This window comes from Pholcus phalangioides, unplaced genomic scaffold, assembly GCF_987345545.1.
Source record: "Pholcus phalangioides strain wild (caught in Gottingen) unplaced genomic scaffold, Ppha-v1.0 ptg000030l_1, whole genome shotgun sequence".
NCBI lineage: Eukaryota > Metazoa > Arthropoda > Arachnida > Araneae > Pholcidae > Pholcus > Pholcus phalangioides.
In genome coordinates this window covers 7,299,531-7,322,896 of record NW_028301620.1, presented here as the reverse complement: position 1 = coordinate 7,322,896, position 23,366 = coordinate 7,299,531, and the positions used below count along the sequence as shown (strand labels likewise).

Here is a 23,366-nt window from a genome sequence, read left to right as displayed (position 1 = left end):
AACATATTCAAAAATGTGTTCCGTAGAATTATCGTCATGTTCCGTCCATTATTATTAAGGGTTTCGCTGAACAGCCATATAACTAACCAAGGGTTCCTTGAACAACTCTACGTTGGAAACTCCTGCTCTAGAATGTCCGAGACGGACAAAGCGTAGTTTATATATTCTCAACCCTCGGCCCGTGGAGCCAAATGTGGCTCTCAGAGTCATCTGCTATGGCCCGTGACATCAAACCTAGTTTGATAAGAATGAACCAAGTGACACATAAACAGATCACTCAAGTAACCCGCTGTACAGTTCCACATCACTTAAGTTGCCAGCGGAACATTTAAATATACCACTTGCGTAACGTGCGACACACGTACTGAGCAATTCAGTGGCCCGCAGTGCCTTCTAAAATCATTTGAGTGACCTTAAGCGCTGTTCCAGATCACTTAAGTGACCAGTGACATACTTACGGATCACTTGAGTGACTCGCGGCTTACTTCACGAGCACTTAAGCGGCTACAGCACATTTACAGGTCACTTAAATGACACTTTCTCAGAGCACTTGAGCAGGCACAGTATATTTTTAGATCATTTTAATCAATCACGGCACATTCAGAGATCATTTTAGTGACACCTTTACAGATCACTTAAATGGCCAGCGGAATTTTTAAAAATTACTTCAATGACCAGTTGAACTTTTACGGATCGCTCAAGTGACCCGCGGTACAGTTTCAGATCACTCAAGTGGACAGCGGCACATTTAAGGATGACTTAATGTGGCGCTTCCCCAATTCCCCAAAACACTTGATTAAGCGGCCCGCGAAACGTTTTCAAATCAATGAAATGGTCCGCAGTCTCTTAAAGGTTGAGCAGCCTTGGCCTAAAACCAAATATGCCAACCCTTTGATCCACATTGGCTAAAAAAACTGTTTGCAGTGCTAGGTCACGGAAACTTTTCTTGACATTAAAAAAATAACTCAAAAAACAATCGATAGGTGGCGATGACGTAAACAAGTCAAAGAAAAGTGTATCGATCCGGTCCATCCAATCTGTCGGAACTGAAAGATGCGATCCGCCCAGAAGTGTCATGTGTACAGCCAGACCTGCTGCATTCTGCCGTTGCTGGATTTGTGACTCGCCTGTAATTTGTTATACCCTGTGGTGACTGGTCATGTGGAACACATACTTCTGTAATAAACGATTTGGAGACATTATGTTCTTATTTCGTATCTTTTCTTTGACTACCTACCTATCGCCACCTATCGGCTGTTTTTGAGATTTTTTTCAACGTCGAAAAAAATTCCCGTGACCTAGCGATGCTAACCCTGCAAACCGTGTTTTATTTCGGTTATTTTTCCGGTTTCTATGAATTTTTAAAATTTCTACGGACTTTTTACCCACACTGTATTTCGTGGGAGAAAATAATGAATTTTTTTTTTTAAGATTTCGTGATGTGTGTTCTTACATGTTAATTTCTGATTTTACAATATGTATCATGTACATGGAGAATGTGATTGGCGCATAGAACCTTGACTCTGAGCCACTTATAGGATAGAATTAACAAATTGCAGTCAAGAAATAGAGTTTATTGCTGCCAACAAAAAGCGAGTCTTACATTTCGTACATATTTGGGCTGGTGTTGTACGAGATGCGTTCCTTGAAGATTCCAGTATTGGTGCTTTTCTGCAGGTAAATAACATCTGCCCTCACTTTTACTGTTTTGTGCCTCGCATTCACATTAAAAATATATACGCACGAATCTCGCCCGATTCGCGAAGGGGTGGGCCACTCCATGAGCTGGCCAAGAATTTTGGCCAAAGTCCGAATTACAGAAATGATTCGGACTTTAGCCGGCCATTTGGCGAAGTGGCCGGAGAACTCTGGCCAAAGCTCGATTTGCTGATGTAAGACGGCCCAGATAGATTTTTTTTCATCGCCAAATACATGCCTATATATAGCAACTGTATTGGGTTAGCTGGCCAAGAACTTTCGCCAAAGTCCGAATTACAGGAATGATTCGGACTTTGACCGACCATTTCGCGAAGACCAAAGCTCGATTTGCTGAACGAACAGGCCTAATCAATATTTAACGAAATTGGAAAATTTGCGAAGTGGCCGGCCCCGTCGCGAATTGACCAATTTCTGGCTTTGGCAGTAACATATGCAAATAACCACTGAGCTGAGATCCCGTGTGTGCACTTAAGTATAGACATATTTTTTTCAACTGAAAGGACTTAACGTCGTTCTTAGCCACACACGTGTCCTAAAACGCCATTAGACGGGCCCGTATTTGGGGGGGGGGAATCTTTCCCCTTTCCCCGCTTTAAAAATACAATAGAAATGAACAAACAAGGTGAAATATATGTATACAGGGTGTCCTATCAGTGCTAATGCGGTCTTTATCTCATCAACCGTCTGTCGTAGAAATACAGTTTCTGTTAAAAAATGCTCAAATGCCATTCAAAAATTACCCTGCGCCAATTTTGAGATTGAAAATACAGTGTGTGGCAAAAAAAAAAAATCCAAAATTTTTTAAGTGCAATATTTGCTGAGATATTCGCGGAATTAAAAAATCGAAAAAATTTGGGAAAGGGGTGTTGTGTGTGTCCGTTAGTTTTTGCTGTTCTTTCATAACTTTTCTCCGATATTTGAGTTTAAAAATCTTAGCGAATATTGAAAAGAAACATGATATTTTCTCTGTTGGCCTCAGGAGATAGAGAGCAAAAACTTTCTTGAAGTTAGAGACAAGGGGCGGGGGACCGTATAAAAATTTAGTTTTCTTTATTTTGTGGCACGCTAACTTCACTCTCAAAACTGGTACAAAGTAATTTTTGAACGCCTTTTGAGCATTTTTTGAATTGGAATCATAACTCTACGACGGTTGGTTGATGATATAAAGGCTGCTAACAGGACACCTTGTGTATGTTACTGCGAAAGCCCGGCCAAAGTCCGAAATTCAGACTTTCGCCTGTCTTTGACCGGCCCCTATATGTCGATTTCTATGCATCTCTATATATATATATATGTATCGCTAAGATATATATATATATATATACATAGATTCCTTTGATTGTTAGGGTTGTCATAGCTAATTATAAATGGTCATAATTATCACACAAAAATACGTGGATGCGGCGATAACCCCGAATCATAGGGATCGATATATGGAGCCGGCTAAAGCCAGTCGAAAGCCCGAATTTCGGACATTAGCTTGGTCAACACTGTGCAGGCCAACTTCGGGCTTTGGCAGTAACATATATGCGTGTATTAAGTATATGTTCTTTTCTTCCCCCTCCCCCCCCCCCGGGAAAAGTTGAAATGACAGGCCTGCCAATAGATTTCACCAAAAATGTTAATGCAATCATCATACACGTTGTGAGAAATATTTTCGGGCAAAATTTGGAATGAGCTTAAATTTTGTGACACATGGTATGAAATCATGGAAATGACCACTATTTGCATGAATATGGGTTCGAACTCAGCGCATGTACCTTTATCTTCAAAGAGATTGTTTTCCCTGCACTTCTGCTCTCACTGTCTAAATTCCCGCTTTTTTGCTTTCGGACACCGTCCATCCATTTGGGAGAGAGCGACAGTGTCCCTGGGCGGTCAGCGGTCGTGTCTCTCTCACTGTCTAAGTTCCCTCGTGCGATATATATTTATCGATTTTTCTCCGATACAACCACTGCATACACAGGGCGATTCCATAATTCCCCTTGCCGTATTCTGCTGGCGAACAATTGGTCCTAGATGCATACTTCCAGTTAGAAAAAGTATCCAAATAACGTATAGACCTAAGATACGTCATTGAAGGGGATGCGAGGGGGTTGTACAGTTGTTAAAATGGAAAAAGAAACTTGCATTTGGCCACGCTGTCCTCAAAAACATAATTAGAAAGTTGTTGCGAGTGCTTCTCTTGAGGCCAATAAAAAAAATTCCGCGTTTACAATTGCAATATTCACCGAGATATTTGAATTCAAAAATCGGAGGAAAATTGTTAGAGAACAGCATAAACTAACGGACAATGCTTTTATCCTCTCGTTTATGCTGTTTGTTCTCTTCCAATTTCCCTCCGATTTGAATTCGAACATCTTAGCAAATATTGCACTTGAAACGTGGAATTATTTTTCTTGTCCTACGGAGAGTAAAATTTCAGCAGCTCTCAAAAAAGACCCCGACAAGGAATCAACTCGTTCGAGATAAACCAAGCATGTATTGTACTTGTATTTTGTACTAAAATGGCACTAAAAGATTCAACTTTCTCAGATACCAAAAAAAACTATTTTTCCGAACTATTCGCGAACTATTTGTCCACGTTCGGGCGGGTTCGTAAAAACGAGTGCCGACCCTACTAAGTTAAGCGTGGAACTAAAATCTCGGTATAAAGTTCAATGATGTGAATTTTGAGGTCACATGATGAAGTTAAATTTCACATTCTACATGTTTAAACATTTTTTTTTTATCACAGGGGCTTTAGATTGAGACGTTATTCCCATGTTTGTACAGTAGAACCTCGTTTATCCGAACATCAATTTTCCGATGATCTCGGTCAACCGAACACCCTTTCAACCCAACTCATTTTCAGTTTTCTATAGTCAATGATGCCCAACCGTTGTATTTTCTTGGAACTTGAATCCTCTTTTCTCCCAACTCGATCGCTTCGCTCTATTGTAATAATTCGCTTCCAAACAATTGTACATACTCTACTTGTGAGCTATAGATGTGTAAGTAGGGGGCAGATCCGGGTACAGTGTATGTAGTTATAAACGAATGACAAGCAAACAAACGCGTGAATAGGAACAGATTTAGCTGTTTTTTTTCGTCTATGACGAACTCATCTTAAATTCAATTTATTTCTTTGCTTTATCGAATTAACTTCGAAAACGATTTTCCGAAATTTTCACTTTTCCGAACACCTTTCGATCCCGATGTGTTCGGATAATCGAGGTTCTACTGTATAGCCATATTTTGTACTGAAATGGCACTAAAAGATTTAACTTTCTTAAATACCAAAAAAATTGGTATAATGGGGGTTTTTTTTTTTCTGAGTATGTATTTGCCATGTAGGTTCATAAAAGAAAGTTGTGCACCGTAGTTAAAAATGAGTACTTCCAAAGTTAAATGAGAGATGTGGATTTTGAGAGATCACGTGATCAAATTAAATTTCACGTTCTACATGTTTCAAATTATTTTTATCGCAGGAGCTTTGGGAAGCGGTGCAAAGTGACAGCCAAAAATACGACATAGGAGATGATTTCATATCCATTTCAAAATTGAATGAAGCAAAACAGAGGTGAGTGGAATTTTTGGAGGTATGTAATGAATATCTTAGTCTTTACAATCTTTAGACTTAGGGGGAGTGAATCAAGTTTGAAACGACCAATGGGCAAAATATCTTGATTTTTCTATTTCGCTCCAAAATCTTATCATTAACCAAATGCAATGTTGACCAAAACTCAAGCTGTTGAGATGTTTGGAGCCTAGTCTAATCAGATTCGATCTCTATTTGTTGCAGGTATGATTACACGCTGAAGAGTGGTCCTCCTCAGAAATGGAAAGTTGGGCCGTATGGCCAGATTCGCCAGTTGACACTTAGCGAGTCGCAGGAAGATCGAATGGGCTTCAGGCGATTCATTCGAGGCCCTGACGAAAGTAAGTTAAGCATTCATCTACCCTCTTGCAGTTTCGTCATAATCAGTGCTCTCCAACCGCTGGTCCGCGGACCGGTGCCGGTCTGCAAAAAATTTCGCCTGATCTGTGCAGTCGCTTCATAATTTCAGATTCAAGAAATAAAATGGTCTCTTTGTTTTCGTTTTTACTTGTTTGTTCCGTCAGCGGGTCTACAAATTATTTTATTTTTTATTTATCTTCTGCCGGTCCGCAAGTTATTCCGGGACTTATGTATGTTCTGCGGTCGGCGAATTATTTTTCCTATTCATTTCTATTTTGTGGTCCACAAATTATTTCTCTCATTCATACATTTTTTGCCGGTCAGCAAATTATTCGTTCAATTCATCCATCTTCTACAGGACCACAAATTAGTTTTCCCTATATTTTTACTATTCATTCATTTCTTGCTGTTCTGCACAAATTATTTTTCACATTTTTTTACCGGTCCGCAAATTATTTTTCCCTATTCATTCACATTCCTTGCTGTTCTGCAAATTATTTCTCTCATTGCCACCGGTTCACCAATTATTTTTTCCTATTCATTCATTTTTTTTGCCGGTCCTGTTTTTCCCTATTCATTCATTTCTTGCTGTTCTGAAAATTGTTTCTATCATTTCCACCGGACCGCAAATTTTCCCATTTATCTTTTTTCTGATTTGCAAATTATCTCTTCCTAAACTCAGTTTGAAGACGTGCCGTGTAGTCCAGTGGTGAGGGCATCTGGGTCTCATCCCAATGACCCGGGTTCGAATCCCGACATGTTCAACCTTGCTACTTTTCCGTAACGCTTTCTCTCCCACCAGTCTGTCCACAAAATTGTTCAACTGTTTTCACCGGTCCGCAGGTGTCAAAAGGTTGAGGAACACTGGTCATAACCACTGACAGCGCTAAGATTTTTAATGATAAAATATCAATTACTATGAATCTATAAGTTGTAATAATTGACTGTCTATTAAAAAATACTGTTTGTTTTACAGTCGTTTTCCGTGTATACTGTGCGGATCACACTTATACGACCCTCAAAACATCAGTGGGTGCAACAGCAGAAGTCATCAAAAGAGGAGCAGCTGAAAAACTCAGCATGAAAGGCGATCTTGTGCTGCTTGAAGTGAAATCCACTGGTGGTATGCACTGTAATTATTAGAGCCTAGATAATATGCAAATGCATAAGCATGCATATGCAATTGCATATTTTAGTACTTTTTATACTTACTGCATACAAATGCATAAAATCACCGAAATTTTTTATAACAATCATCGTCAATCGCATATTTCTATCACTTTTTATATTATTTCGCATTATGCTAATGTGGTTTTCAAGATTATTTTTTATCTTTTTATTCTTCAAATTTTATCAAATTTCTTTAATTTTATCAAGAAAATATTTCACAATTTTTTTTATTTTGAGGCACATTTTTTTCCCCCATTTTTTCCGCATATTTTTTTACGCATACTCTTGCTCGTTTTTCAGCATATCTAATTTTTTCATCAGCAGTCTCATTTTTTATCATCGTCAATCTCTTTCTTTTTTTAAATTTCTATGCATATTTTTCATTTTTCTGCAATATTTTGTAGATAGCTCTCATTTTTAGGCCAAATTTCTGCATTTTCAAAAAAACACGTTCCCCCCCCCCATTTTTTTCACGCATATTTATCCGTTTTTAGGAGAGCTTCGGCGTTTTTGAATGATTTTTTTTTAATTTAACGACATACATTTTACAAAATTTCCATGGAGCACATTGAAAATTTTTTAGAGAATATGTTTTTAGCATATTTTAGCATTCTTAAATGCATATTTTAACAATTTTTATGAACTTTTTCATTTTTTGGCTCTTTCAAATGAATATTTTTTGGCTCTTTCAAATGAATATTTTTTGGCTCTTTTAAATGAATATTTTTTTCATTATTGAGTATATTTTTTTTTATTTTCCGCTCTCAGGCTTTATTAGCATTATTAAATGAATTTATTTCCATTTGTGTACATATTTTTGATTGCGTGTCATTTCTCTGCCTTTTTTAATGAAGACATCTTAATTTTTAGTGCGTATTTCAGCTTTTGTAGCACTTGTTTAAGCGTTTTTAGTGCACATTTTGCCGCTTTTTTAGTGTGTATAATCCGAGCTCTAGTAAATATAATGTGTCTGTCATGCCGTGTGCATTATTTCATGTCCCCGAAATCCTGTAATGAATAGTCTCGTTGCATTATATTTTCAGAAAGGGTTCTTTTCAAAGATGCTGAAGTGAGCGTGCCAACTGGACTTAGTGTCAATGGAAGGATTTTCCTCGCATTTGCCAATCAAATAGAAATCCTAGTAAGGATATACATAATGAAATACTTTGCTTTTTTACTCTTTGTATCCGTTTCAGACCCTGGTGCCACAAATGTAAAGGTTGCTTTTTCTCACTGTAGGAATTTTTTCTTATAAACTCAGGGAGTTTATTTGAAGTATTGTGTAAGTTGTGAGTTATAGAAATATGGTGGATATGAACTTTGGGGCTTTCTTTCATCAGAGGGTAACTCTTGAAGTTGAACTCTCGCGGGGTAATTTAAGATGACTTCCAGGAGAAAGTGCCACCGGGGGTGAAAGTGTGATTTATTACATAAAATTAAGGGATAAAATTCTGTAAAACTTTATATGGGTAGATGGATATACCCCTTGCATCATCTTGGCTAAAAAAATTAGTTTTTAGCTATTTATTGTGTCGCGCCCAACAGGGAAGTAATTGTGATTTTTCTCCGCATAACAACGTTTACAAAACCTTCTGTGAAAACAATACATTCTTCAATTTCCGATCATTTTGCCAGAATTTCAAATTTTAATCAACTATATTGGATCAAGCACATATCTTATATAATATTCGAGCATATTAGATGGCTTAATTACCTTTTTTTATCGTTTAGATACCTCTTCCAGAACAAGCTGGTCCTTCGGAAGGAACAAGCATCATCCTTGAGAATTTAAACTCTATGGATATTGCATGCAATATGACTTTGTATGAATGGGAGCTTTTTATGTGTGTCCATGAGGTTAGTGTTTCCTATTACTGGTGAAATAAAAGCATTATTCTGTTCTATAGCTACAGTTACAATAGTTAATTTCGCTTTTGTATATAATTGGTTCGCTTCAGATAATTTTGTTTACCCTGTAGGAAATGTTTTAAAATTGCATTACTAAAAATTGCTTTATAAAAATACCGCATGCAGGGTTCCCAGCAAAATCCGTTTGATCATTTTACTGACTTCTCCCTGACCAAAACTGAAAAATTTCCCTGACTTTCTCTAATAAAAACTCCAGAAGAAAGAAATACATATACCGTATTTTAACGTGTATGAGGAAACCTCGTGTATAAAAAACTCCTGTTTTTTTGGGCTTAAAATTTTGAAAAAAGTTGAAAAAGATATGCTCATAATACTATATTCACGTATGAGAATCCTTCCCCTTATTTTTTGGAACCCAATTTATGGCAAAAGTATGGGGTTCCTTATACACGTTAAAATACGATAATTCGAAATCTTCCCAGTTTTGTTTTCCGAGTTTCAGATCCCGTCTCTTCACAGAGGTTTTCCCTGATTTTTATCAAATATTTGCATATTTTCCTGACTTTTGCCAAATGTCCGCATATTTTCCTGACTTTTGCCAAATATTCGCATATTTTCCTGACTTTTGCCAAATATTTGCATATTTTCCCTGAAAATTTTTCATTCTCCTAACTTTTTGGGTCACTGGGAACCCCTGGCATAACAATATCCGTATATAATTTTTCCCATAAAAAATGACTATTTTATGGAAAATCACTAAATTGTGTATTCCTTGTTTTTATTTACAGTACGAATTGATATACCAAGTATTTGGAAGACACCAGTTCCGAAAAATCATGTCAAATCTCGATGTCTTCCTTCGTCGGTTCAATGAAGTTCAATATTGGGTTGTTACGGAAATGGTGCTAGCAACAAATCTCAGCAGAAGGGTTCAACTTTTGAGGAAGTTCATCAAGATCGCTGCTCAGTAATTAATATTTACTCAATCTTTATATTCTGCATGACGGACAGCTCTTGAAATATTTCCACCTGATTCAATTTGATTTGTTTCTTTCGTCATTTTCCAGTTGTATGGAGTACCAGAACATGAATAGCTTCTTCGCCATCGTGATGGGACTGAGCAATGTGGCCGTGAGTAGACTGACGCAGACCTGGGACAGGCTACCAAGCAAAGTAAAGAGAACATACCAAGAATTCGAGGCAATGATCGATCCATCTCGAAACCATCGGAGTTACAGGCTGTCTGTGGCGAAGATGGTGCCCCCGATCATCCCCTTCATGCCCTTGCTCCTGAAGGACATGACCTTCTCGCACGAGGGCAACAAAACCTACATGGAAGGCCTTGTGAATTTTGAGAAAATGGTAAGGCCAAACGCATTCCAGTCATATTGGCGTAAAGAGGTCATTTGCCCTCTGTTTTATTTTTTTTAATATTTTAACCCTTAAATGCGTAACTTTGCAAAACCGCAAAAGGTTCTTTACGTGTTCATCACTGCAGTCAGTTTGAATGTAAAAATTCAGAATCGCCTTTGCACATAAGGTCGGGTCAGGGCTGTCTTAAGGGTTTCGTGGGCTCCCGGGCCAAGTGATTTTTCTGAGACCCTGCGTTGCCAATTTTCGAATATTTCAACCGGTTTTCGTTTTTCGTGAGGCCCCTCTTCTCTTGAGGTCCCCGAGCCATGCCCGGGTGGGCCCATGTGTTAAGACGGCACTGGGTGGGGTCATATTCTTTGCATTTGAATATTTGCTGGTAGATGTCCCAATTAACGACGGCAATTCGATGTTTGTTGCAAAGCATGTGCGGCTGTGATTTCGCTAATTTGTTAAAATGCTCTGTTTGCTTCCTTTTTTTTTTACCTTGAGGTTTGCATTAGAGGTTTTTCTTACTATAGTTTGAATCACTAAAGGTAGAGATATAGACATACAAAGTACCCTGTAAATCATAATTTCCCAACCATTTTTGTCCCATCGCCTCTTCTTCAGAAATTTTTTTCTTCCATCGCCCCCCAACGCAATCTAGCCCATAGGATCCTATGTTATATCCGTAGCTTCTACCGCCCCCTGGAACATTCCATCGCCCCCCCCCCCAGGGGACGTTAACGCCCACGTTGGGAATCACTGCTGTAAATGCTAATACGGCCTTTATCTCATCATCAACCGTCCGTCTTAGAGGCATAGTTTCAGTTGAAAAAAAAATGCTCAAAGGGTGTTCAAAAATTAACCTGCACCAGTTTTCAGAGTGAAAATACAGTGAGTAAAAAAAATAAAAAAAATCGATATTTTTATACGGTCCCTTTACCCCGTTCTTTAACTTCCAATTGGAAAGTTGTTGCCCTGTCTCACCTGATGCCAACAGAGGGCGGGGGGAAATACAAGTTTCCAAGTGTAACATTCGCTGAAATATTTGAATTTAAAATTGGGGAAAAGTTGAGGGGAAAAGGCATCGTAAATGAGGGAAAGGAGTGTTTTCTGTCAGTTTTTTCTGTTCTTTCATAACTTTTTTCTGATTTTCAAATTCAAATATCTTAGCGAATATTGCACTTAGAAACATGGACCTTTTACTACTGGAGATACAGGGCAAGAAATCTCTAATAGGAAGTTTGTGGACTTCGAAATTTCGATTTTGTTATTTTGTTACGCACTGTACTTTCAATCTCAAAACTCGTACAGAGTAATTTTTGTAATGAATTTCGAACTTTTCGGGCATATTTTTCAAATTGGAACCTATACCTCCACGACGGACGAATGGTGAGATAAAAGCCGCATTCGCACTTACGGGACACCCTGTATATTCGGAAAACTGACAGCATGAAGAGATATCGATGTTTTAGGAAACGAAAATTCACGTCTGCCCTCATAGGGACTCGAATCCCGGTCTTTCGTTTGCTAGACGAAAGCTCTACCAACTGTGAAGGCAAAATATTCCCTCCTTGGGGCGTGTGTATATACTGAGTGGCTCCGTTAGATGGACGACGGCAATATTCTGCTAATAGTTCGCAAATGACATCGGGGCCACCAGGTGGCGGTGTATATGTAGAAAGAGGTCACCTCCCTTGTTACTTCTTAGTTAAATCCACCTCAGCGAGACAGTAAGGGACTAGATCAGTGAATGACCTAGAGAGTTTGCAATTTCGTGAGTGAGCAAAAGAATGACTTGGTGCTTGTGCAAGCATGTGAATGACCAAAAGAGCAAGGATCATGTCAGTGAGGGATCTAAAACGTGTGCAAGTTTGCGAATGAACAAAAGAGTGATCTAGAGCATGTGTAAATGTGCAAATTATGTAAATGTGCAGTTATCAAAAGAGTATCACAATGACTGACTTGGAGCGTGTGCATGTATGTGAGTTTCCAAAACAGTGTTCCAGCATGCGAGTGACCAAAAGAGTGTGCAAGCATATGAATGACCAAAGAATGATTTTGTGCGTGTGTGAGCATGGGAGTGACCGAAAGAGTGGGGAAGGGATCAGCGAGTTATAGCGTAGGGTGGCGAAATCCTGGAAAGTGTAGTCATGAAAATTAGACCGGAATGGGAGAAGAAGGGAAGCGAAATCCATGTAGCCCACGGGCGGCAAAACCATAAATCCGCCTCTGTAAGGCCGGTATTACACTATAAAAGTTTTCTAAAAGTCCTTTTATAAAACTTGAAAAATTCAACCGATAAGCTTATCGGTTGCATTTGATAGAATGTAACGTATGAGCTTCATTGGTTGGATATTTTAAGTTTTATAAAAAAGGGATTTTATCAAACATTTATAGCGTAATACCGGCCTAAGTGTCATTTATGATTTTTTTTAAAAACTTCTACATTTTTATGCTTTTGGTAATATTTCTACTTCATAAAATACTGTATGAATAAAATTTGTCGATTTCAACAAATGATGTTATCTAGTCATAAAATCTGACATATTTTACGACACTTTCTTCCAGCATATGATTGCACAGACCCTACGGACAATAAGGCATTGCAGAAGTCAACCAATGGGTCGGTGACATTACATATTATTATTTTATTATTATTTTCATTTCTTTCATAAATATCTAATCATGTTTTTTTACAGTTTGAGCTTCACAAGCATCAAACTCAATAATTATACTATTTATTACGTAGGGGTCATTCAGGTATTACGTCGGCATCGATGGAGGGGGGGATTGAATGATGCTTACGTCATCAACTACCCTTTATAAAAATATGAAATATTCTTACTCGGTGTGCCAAAAACAAGAAAAACCTTTCCCTAGTTTATGGACACCTGAACTAACATTCTCCATGTTGATAATTCCTCTACGGGAGCCACTTTAGTGATCTCTAAATGATCCTTCATGGTGCTCGCAAACACAGGTTGAAGATGGCTGGCTTATGTCACGATGAATTTTTTGAAGAGAAATATATTGAGTTCTTTTTTAGCCTCCAAATAGAGCAATGAAATTAACACAAATTGATTATAATAACAAAGAGCTATTTTCTTCGAAATTTAAAAAAAAAAAAATTTTCGCATCAAAAAAAGTAAATTTTTGATCGTTTGGGGGAGGGGGGGGGGGACTCGTGCCACCACTCCCGCTTTCCCGCTAACATCTCTGATCCCAATATGCGTTAGGAAGCAGAGCTGACAAAATTTTGCTGACAAGGTGGGGAGGGTGATCAGAGTTTTAGAGAATTTTACTGACGAGGCGGAATGGGTCAGAGATGGTTTGAATCTGCTGATGTACGGCTTGAACGGCCCACCAGACCAACCATGACCCCCGCTCTGTCCCCCTAGGGTATATAAGCTGGTCCGTCTCGGGAGACGTGGGCCACGGTGGAAAAATCCAACGACACATCCAAGACCAGCAAACCACCCACACCAAGCCACACGATACAGTTTCTGGCTAAAAAAATAGCTCACGATCGGATTTAGGAAGACTGTGGATAAAAATCTAAGTGTTCGAATGATGACTAAACCAGTTCCCCACAGTTTAAAACGGGTGCGCACAGTGTCCCCATATATTCCTAAATAGTTTAAAAATTCATAAAAAAATTTAAGGAATTGGTATATTTGAATGCGGTTTGAAAGTTATTCTTACGAAGGGGGGACTTTTGTGGTTGAGAAAAAAAAATTAGTTCGAATTGCGTTGATAGAGAGCACTATACGAAAGCAAATCATTGGAAATACGCAAATCAGAGTCCAATAAAATTCAGGGTGTACGATTAAATGAATTATAATTCATTAGTACGATTAATCAGTACGATTAATTTCTGAATTTTCCTTTCACTAACGATTACATAAAGTTTTCATTGTGATGGTGACATTGGAGAAGTTGTTTCACCTTAGGCACAAATTAGTCACCGAACGAACGTTTCGGACACAGAGGAGATTGAAGAAAGGTTCCCTGAAGGAATTCTCTGATTTGCTTTCTTGCAACGCCATCTGTCGAGGAAAATTAGAATTTTCTCTCAATCAAAAAAAAAAAATCCTCTTCGTGAGAATGAATTTTTCGCAGAACCCATTCAAATCTATTAATTCCTTCAATTTTTACGAATTTTTGAACTATTTGCGAATTTATGGGATACCCTGTATTTTGTCATTTCATTTTGTTTAAGAGCACTAGATAAGAACTTACTGCCTTTGTTGTCATTATGTGAAAAAAACCTTAAGTTTTCTTTGATTGAAACCATCAAAACACAGATGCGACTTATTATGTACCATTTAATGCATTTGTGGAGATTTGATGTGTTAAATTAATATGTATCTCTCTCTCCCCTTTAGATCTCGAAACGCCACCAGGTAACAAGCCTCAACAGGAAATCAGAAATTATATCAGGTAACTTTATATATACTTAGATTTAATATCGCATTTGACTCTTATTTATAAATGGACCATGCGTCCGGAAAATTCATTGAAAGCAATTCACCGCTAGGAAAATTTGCCTACCCCAGTTTGACATGAATGAATGAACGATCGAGTGAGCCAAACCAGCCTGTCACTAAAGCTACTTTATTACCACTCACCAATTCCGGTCATATATCGCCGTACAGACCAGTTACATGGTCAGTGGAGTTGGGTGGGAAATGAAGGTGTCACCTATCGGTAGGTAAAGAACTTGATTCTAATGTTCTTTGGCCGGATTCGAAGCCGTCAACCATGACGATAACCTTCATACGGGAAGACGAGCATCTTACCACTATATGGCACTTGTCACTAAAGTTAGCTCGCTCACTCAGTTAATCACTGGGTAGCTCATTCTGTCACTCACTCACTGGGTCGTTCTCCCCCTGTCACTCACAAGATCGCTCATTATATCACTCACTCATTAGGTCACTCACTTACTCCCTAGGTCATTCATTTACCATGTCATTCACTCACAATGTCACTCGATCACATTCTCAGTAGGCTGGTCATTCACATGATCTCAAGGTCGCTCATTTACTCCGTGGGTCACTAACTTGCTCAGTAGGGTACTCACTTATTTTTTAGGTCACTCAGTAGGTTTCTCACTTTGTCATTCACATTAAACACACACACATACTCATCGTCATAGAAATTGCCGATTCTAAGCCCAATCATTTCTTTTCCGCACAACGATCATACTGGCACGAGCAGGGAATTCATTCCATGAATATTCTGAGGGGAAATAGACTACTTTCTGACGTCAAGAGCAGCGTGCGGCGGCCTTCTATCTCTAGGAGTTGCTGGCTGGAGCCCTGTCAACCCCTTTCCTTCGTGAGGGCCATGCGGGAATCTCATTCATTGCATAGGGGCTTCGATAAGATCTGGCACAATGATTTATGAACAATAAATATGTTTTATTAGAGGTGTGCCTAAGCCTTTTTTTTATTTTGCCCTGGGGCTATGATGCTTTTGAGACGACATTAAGGGCATTTCTTTTTTGAATAAATATTCAAATATTCGTGAAACAGCCTTATAACTATCAAAGGTTCCGCGAGCAACCTTACGTTGGATACCTCCTGCATTAGATACAAGTTTTTGGACCGCGAGCGACAGAATTACCGTATATCTCGCCCGCGGACTCCAAAGGATGTGCGCTCAGGCCCGTTGCCAGAAATTTCGTTCGGGGAGGGACCACTTTCATTTCGGGAGGGACCAAAGTGATAGAACAATAGATTTGGCCATCTTTTTCGCTTTTTTTTTGTCATTTTCTCACATTTCGGGGGGCAGACCCCCCCCCCCTCTACGGCCTTGTGTGCACCCCTGCTTTATAAGATGTAGCATGACCGCCTCCCCAAATTTGCCTCTGTTTAAAGTACCACCTCGCAGAAGATCTATGATGTCCCTCGAATTTTCAGACAGTCCTTAAGCACGCTTGAGAACAAATATTTTGTCCACTAAGGGAGAATTTTTTGGTGGTAAAATATATTGAGGCCCGTTAACGGGAGGTAACTGCTAACGAGGAGTGTCCGGTATGGGAAGTTTAAATGAAGTATCTTTCTAAATAACTGTAATTGGAATTTTCCTTGCACACGATTTTTTCTGGCTTTGTAGAATTGAAATCAACTATAAAAAAGTTCTTAAATTTATCGCTAGAGGGAGTTAAGATGGTGTCTGATAAAACATATTTTGTTTATCCCGTTTAATCTTTACTCTGTCTCTGTCCGTTCTAAAGATGATATTCAATTTTTAATAATCGCCCTGCACATATTTTCTGTCTCAAAACTCTATATTGTTTCGAAAATTGCATTGTTTTGGGAAAAGCAATTGTTGTTCGTGGAGAAATTTCGAAAACTATTGTTATAATGTAAACAAAGTCATTTCAATGTCATATCTAAGCATTGTTGGAAGCTGGCCTTGCTTAAGGCCATCGAGAAAGCATTGTTGTTGAATGATGTTTATTTACCAACACGGTCGCTAAGTAACAATGGTGACAATAGGGGAAAAAATACTTGGCAGGTAGCGCCTCCAGCGGAAAAATAAAGAACCTGTCTCGTAAACAAATCAAAAAGATTATATAAATTATATCTTTTTTTTTTCTTTTAAGCCATGGCGTACACAATCTCTTGCCCGCGGGTTGAATGCGACCCGCGAAGCTTTTTTCCGGTAACTTGATAAATACCCAAGTTGACCAGATTTCCTTCATAATAATACGGGATCCATGTGGGATATCTTCAATTATCGCTGAAAAGTTTTCAAATGCAAGTAAAGTTGCCAATTACGGTGAAAAAATTGTCAAATAAAAACAAATTAACCAATTATAGCCAAAAAAAAAGTCAAATGCAAATAAAATCCAATTTCATCCAAAAATTGTCAAATGCTAGTAAAATTGTCAATACAGCCAAAAAATGTCAAAGTCGAGTAAAATTGTCAATAGTCAAAAAAATTGTCAAATTCAAGTAAAGTTGTCAATACAGCCGAAAAAAATTGTCAAAATCGACTAAAGTAGTCAATACAGCCAAAAAAATTGTCAAATTCAAGTAGATTTGTCAATACAGCCGAAACAAATTGTCAAAGTCGAGTAAAGTTGTCAATACAGACAAAAAAATCGTTGAATTCAAGTAAAGTGTCAATACAGCTGAAAAAAATTGTCAAATTCGAGTAAAGTTGTCAATACAGTCGAAAAAAAATGTCAAAGTCGAGTAAAATTGTCAATACAGTCAAAAAAATTGTCAAATTCAAGTAAAGTTGTCAATACAGCCGAAAAAAAATGTCAAAGTCAAGTAAAGTTGTCAACTATCGCTGAAATTGCTGCCAGTCGTGGAAAATAATGGGAACTGCAAGTGAAAATGTAACTTATATATCGGTTTTCGAGAACACTGACACATTTCAAAAATGAACGTTATGAGAAAAAAAGATTTAAAAATTTTGTTTGAAGGTATATATCATTAGCTTATATATCATTTTAATAACAAGCTTATATATCTTTTTTTATTTATTTACAAACAAAACTGTTCATTTCTTTTATTGTTTGACTAAATACTTTCAAATAAGCAGTTCATTATCAATTTATTTCTTATTTCAGATACATTTAAAGGTTTACAACATCCCTTTTTTTTAGATGTGACATTGTCCTTGTTAAGTTCAGATACGACATTCTTCCAGATAAAAGGGACATCAATTTCAAAGATAATTTTATGGGTTTCTCAAACATGATGATTTTTGACTTTTTGTGACTCTTCTGGAAAACAGAGGTGTCCGAGGTGTTATGGACAGGGTGTCCTGTAAGTGTGATGCAGCTTTTATGTCTTCAACTCTGATGAATGGGGACAGAGTAGGGTGATGAAGGCGGATGGCTCGGGATGTTTTCGGTGGACTCTTACTGGATGGCGAGGTGCCGGCGGGGTTTTCCGGGGGTGTGATTAACGCAAGTCGGAGGCGAGGGGGGACCCTGCGGGTTGGGTCCTGTGGATTACTTGCCGGCCATCCCTGAAACTATACGTGGAGGTATATTTTCAATTTAAAAAATGCTCAAAAGGCGTTCAAAAATTACCCTGTACCAGTTTTGAGAGTGAAGATACAGTTTGTTGCAAAATAAAAAATATAAAAATTTTTGTGCGATCCACATTTTTGTGCTGCGCTTTAACTTCCGATCAGAAAGTTGTTGCCCTGTCTCTCCTGAAGCCAACAAATAAAAAAAAAAATCCGTGTTTCCAAGAGCAATAGCAACTAAGATATTGAAATTCAAACAACGGAAAAAAGTTGGAAAAGAGGGTTGTCCGTTAGTTTTCTCTGTTCTTTCAAAATTTTTCTCAGATTTTTGAATTCAAATATCTCAGCGAATATTGCACTTAAATGCGTAGAATTTTTTCTGTTGGCCTCAGGAGATACAGGGCAACAACTTTTTAACTGGAAGTTACAGGACAAGAGGACCATATAAAAATTTAGATTATTTTATTTTGTGACACTTTGTGTTTTCACTCTCAAAAACTGGTACAGGGTAATTTTTTATTGCCTTTTGAGCAATTTTCAAAGTGAAACTATACTTCGGTGACGGGCGGTTGATGATATAAAGATCGCATTAGCACTTACAGGACGCCCTGCTTATAATTGATTTCCTGTGTGTGTGAGTATGTTCTCTATACGAATCTACAATTTTAGGCCGATCTTTGCCAAATCTATAGCAAACAGGACCTGACTCGAACCTCCAAGTTAGCTAAGTGACATCCGTAAATATGCCTCTGTATCTAAGTCAGGGGTTCTCAAACTGCATGCCAACAACCTTCGTCAGGGGCGCCTGACATAACAGCTGTCCTGACAAAGGTTTTTCAAAGACATTCTTTGTGTCAAATTGCTCTAGGGAGCTATGGAAAAGCATTGAGGAAAATGAAGTACACGAATGGAAAAACGTTTGACAGTCATTCTTTAGGTCGTTCACATTCTTTCACACCCTCTAGGTCGCTGTTTTCTTCTCTCACCACGTCATTCTTCTGGTCACTAACACTGTTGCATACTGTTTTGGTCACTTGCACACTCTATTGATTAGTCATCCAAATGGTCTAGATTTTTTTTAAACGACACAATCTCGTTAAAATTCAAACAGCAGCTTCGCGAATATCAGTAACAAGAAAGTTTTTTCTTTGAAAGCTTTCCGGGTTACGGGATTTTTAAGGGTTCAGTGGCGTTTGATCGAGTAGAACCCCCAAAAACTATCACGGAACCGCAGGGTACCCCGTAACACTTGTTGAAAACCCGTGCCATAAAGGAATACGCTGAACATATTTCCTTCATAAAAATACAGTAAATCGGGATCCATGCTAGATATCACCAATTATTGTGAAATAAATTCTCAAATGCTAGCAAAGTTACCAATTACAGTAAAAAAAAAAAAAACATTGTCTAAGGCAAGTAAATTTGTCGATCACAGAATAAAAAATGTCGAACGCAAGTAAATTTGCCAGTTAAAGCCACCAGAAATTGTCAAACATGTTAATTTATAAGTGATGAAAATGATCTCCATTCTTGATTTAAAAAAATTCATGTAAATTGTACGTCACATGTGCTAAAAAAATTGTGCACCCTCTGCTGTAGTCACATTGAATCTTTATGATGACCAGAGCCCGGATTATATGCAAATGCATATTTTGAGAATCAATTATTCTGGAAATCAGAGAATTTCCAGAATAATTGTATATTTATAAAGGTTTATTTAAGCTCAATCACTTTTTTTTTTTACTTTTCACTTAAATATTGCTCGTAATATTTTCATAACATCGGGATTTTTTTTTCCCTTGAGGTGGGATTTAGTGAATTAATAGCGATGTTTACACAATATACTGTATTTTCCAAACATCAACCGTTTTACCGTAACGCTACTTTTAGAAATACGTCACAACTGTGCAGTTTTTTTATTACTCGGTAGCTACAACGAACTAGAAATGAAAAAATTTCTAAATGAAAACTATGTAAGAAGTTATTTGCATGCGCAGTATATACATGTGTGGGGATATTCTTTTGTAAATGTATATGCCCTAATAAATAGAAAATATGCATTTAAAAACATATCTGCTTCTTTTGTGTGGTGATTTTTTAATGAATATTTTCTCATTTTTTGGTACAATTTTAGAAATTTTCAACTTTTTCAGGATATTTAATGCATATTTTGGCATTTTCAAGTGCATATTTACATATTTTTAGTGCATATAATCCGGGCTCTATTGATGACAAAACATAATTTAATGTAGATTATGTTACAGTTGTCAATACATTTCTTCATTTTTCCTTATAGAAATCTGAGGGTAATCGACAACCAGAAAAGACTAGGTATGCTTTCAGATGCCCTGGAACCAAGAAGACCTTGAGAGAAATTAACACTTAAAAAAAGGAAGAATAGAAAGATTCTGGTGAATATCCAATCGCACGCGTCGCTCCGCGTGACGTAGAGCATGATGGGATGTTGTTGGTGGTGCCTTTGAACTCAGGACCAATCAGAATAGTGAAGATGCAGAAGAAGATAAAAGATGAACTCATTTATAACAAAACGCAACACAGTGCTAGTCGCTAAAACCCATGACCAAAGCTGATTATATGTGTGATACTAAGTTCATAAAATTTAAGTTAAAAATTCCAGTGTACATACCATGTACATACCATTAAATTTTTTTTATTTTTCCTTTCATCCATTTTTTGCCTATTGTACGAAATTGCATTAGTATTCATTGGAACGAAATTAACGCGCCAAGGCTCTCTTCCACCGAAATTATCCCGTTGCTGGGATCTCTTCCAGTCCAGCTTCGTGGCAGAGTCTGGAATAGGTTTACCAGGTTCAGAAACTGAGAAAGGAAGACACCTGCGCACACTCTCAGTAACGTCACTTCCTCAATTTCCCAAACAGATGACGCCACTATACTAACAAAAAACCCACAAGCATCAACACACATACACACACGGTTAGCCTCCCTTCCCTTAAAACGAATTGTTTCTCGTCTTTTCAGTTTTATTGTTTTTCCTGGAGCATGCCGAGGTTTACGTTGGACCAACAACCTTGTCTTTTAGAGTGAGATAGATGGCTTTTTCTCAGCTCGAGATATCAAGGAAACAGTTATTTTCCGGATATTAAGCTTAGGTGAACTCGGAGAGAAAAGTCATCACGTCTCCGCGGGGACTCGAACCCAGGCCCTCTTGCGTACTGGGCAAACATGCTACCATCTACATCACTGGAGACATGGCCCTGTCTTCCTTATTCAACGCCCTAGAGGCATTAGTAGCCTCAACCTCAGGAAATGGCCCTCGGGTGGGACGGTTTAGAGTGAGATAGATGGCTTTTTTCTCAGCCAAATTTTATCTCACTCCGAACCGTCAAACCGAAAGATACCAAGGCCACATCCGTACCACCAAACCGTCCAAACCCGTCCCACCAGGGGGGCCAGCGCCTCACGCCACAAGACGTAAAATAAGGAAGGCAGGGCTATGTCTCCAGTGGTGTAGATGGTAGCATCATAAAAACACACTCATATCAATGGAGAGAAAAATGTTTCTGGGTGAAAAAAAATTTCCCCTGAAAAAAAAGGAAAATAATTCCGTAAACCTGAAAAGGAGGACAAAAAGGAAAACTTTCTAAAACATAAGACGTTTGAAGAAACAAAAAAGGAGGACGTATGGTTACCCTATTCTGGCACAAAGTGTGTACAACCAAGTCTGAATTTGAGCGTTGTCTGATTTTCAGTGCTGCCATCTTTCAAATTGTAAGTGAACGAAATGAACTGTACATCATTCTTTTGTAACACCGCAGAGCTCTTAAACGACAATATTTTCCCTATATGATGTTCATACATACTATTCTACTCAAAAATTTTAATGGGGTAATTAATAATTTAGGGTGTCAATGACATATATCATCATCAACAACCAATTTCGATCCACTCCTGGACGAAGGTCTCCTCTAAATTTTTCCATTTTGCTCTGTCTGATGCTTTAGTCTTCCAGTTGACACTCCAGCTACTTTTCTGATCTCGTCGATCCAATCCATTTTGCGTGGGGACGCCCTATCGGACGTTTAATACCATTGGGGTACCAATCTAGAATACTTGTGGTCCATCTGTTGTCCTGTCTTCTTGCAATATCTCCAGCCCATTTCCATTTTAGACGTTTAATACATTCCATGATATCATATACCTTTGTGTGATTCCTTAGCCAAGTGATTTGTTTCCTGTCTCTTGATGCGATGCCTAGCATACATCTTTCCATGTCCTTTGTGTTGATGTGCCTTTGTATAGTCTTGCTTGTGAGTGTCCCTGTTTCAGCTCCATATGTCAGTGCTGGTAGCACACATTGGTTAAACACTTTTCTTTTCAGGCATAATGGCATGTGGCTCTTCAGAATTATAGTTTTTGTAAAAAGTGCTCCCTCCAATCCTGATCCTTCTGTTTATTTCATTAATGATTCCGTTGTCCATGGTAATTTCTTGTCCCAGGTATACATAGCTTTCTACTTCTTCTACCTCTGTGTTATTGAGCAAGATTGTCTTCTTCAACGTAAAGGATTTGTTTTGTAGACAAATTTCATATTTCTTTTTAGAGGGTTTTTGGCCATAATCCTCCATGCTGGCCAGTGCGGGTTGGAGAAAGCCCATGTGCATCCATCCACCACCTGTTAAACATGGCTACTTACAGGCTGCACCACGAGAAGGTGTGATTGGACTTTGTCTTTACTCCTAGCCAATCCTTCATGTACTCATAATGAAGCAAGCTTTTATATATATATTGACAACTTCACTGTAAGACTAACCATAATTTCTATAAGAAACAGTGCTTTTACTGTCAGCACCTCCATTGCTAAAAACAACTGCTTGACAAAATCTGAAACTAATCAAAACTGCATCATGTGTGCAATACACCTACAATAAAATCAGAAACATAAAATTTCTGACTTTGGGTGTTCATTTTACCTTAAATATACTCATCAGGGTAAAAGCTGGAGTGAAATCTGACTTATTACAGTGACTAATGCAGTTAAAACACATGTACACCTCTGATACCCATGAAAATTTGTTAGGGACAAAAGATACACATAGAACCCTTTCTGTCATGTACACACAAATTCATTAGAAATTCATCAGAAGAATATCATAGAGGTCCATGTATGGAGTTTAATAGTCATAGTGATCACTGTTTCAGAACTCATTTCTGTGATATTTTCGTTATGCGGATGATAGAGAAGACATTCTTAATTGGTACAGTAGAATCTCAACTATCCAGCCTAGTCTCTTGGCACCATGACGTAGCCAAATCATTGGAGCTGTCAC

The 23,366-nt window shown here is 38.1% G+C and overlaps 1 protein-coding gene across 4 annotated transcripts in view; it reads left to right on the top strand.

Annotated features, from left to right (window-relative positions):
* Positions 1–20,735, top strand: part of Epac (Exchange protein directly activated by cAMP) — a 139,659-nt gene extending 118,924 nt beyond the window's left edge. For all 4 annotated transcript variants that reach the window (XM_089252760.1, XM_089252761.1, XM_089252762.1 and 1 more), the window contains 11 exons: positions 1,533–1,677; positions 5,190–5,281; positions 5,504–5,640; positions 6,636–6,782; positions 7,873–7,970; positions 8,561–8,686; positions 9,487–9,665; positions 9,766–10,060; positions 12,626–12,680; positions 14,443–14,497; positions 20,352–20,735. In XM_089252760.1, the coding sequence (XP_089108886.1) occupies positions 1,533–1,677; positions 5,190–5,281; positions 5,504–5,640; positions 6,636–6,782; positions 7,873–7,970; positions 8,561–8,686; positions 9,487–9,665; positions 9,766–10,060; positions 12,626–12,680; positions 14,443–14,497; positions 20,352–20,424 (1,402 nt within the window). In that variant the 3' untranslated portion in view covers positions 20,425–20,735. The remainder of the gene's footprint in view (positions 1–1,532; positions 1,678–5,189; positions 5,282–5,503; positions 5,641–6,635; positions 6,783–7,872; positions 7,971–8,560; positions 8,687–9,486; positions 9,666–9,765; positions 10,061–12,625; positions 12,681–14,442; positions 14,498–20,351) is intronic.
* The last annotated feature ends 2,631 nt before the right edge of the window (positions 20,736–23,366 follow it).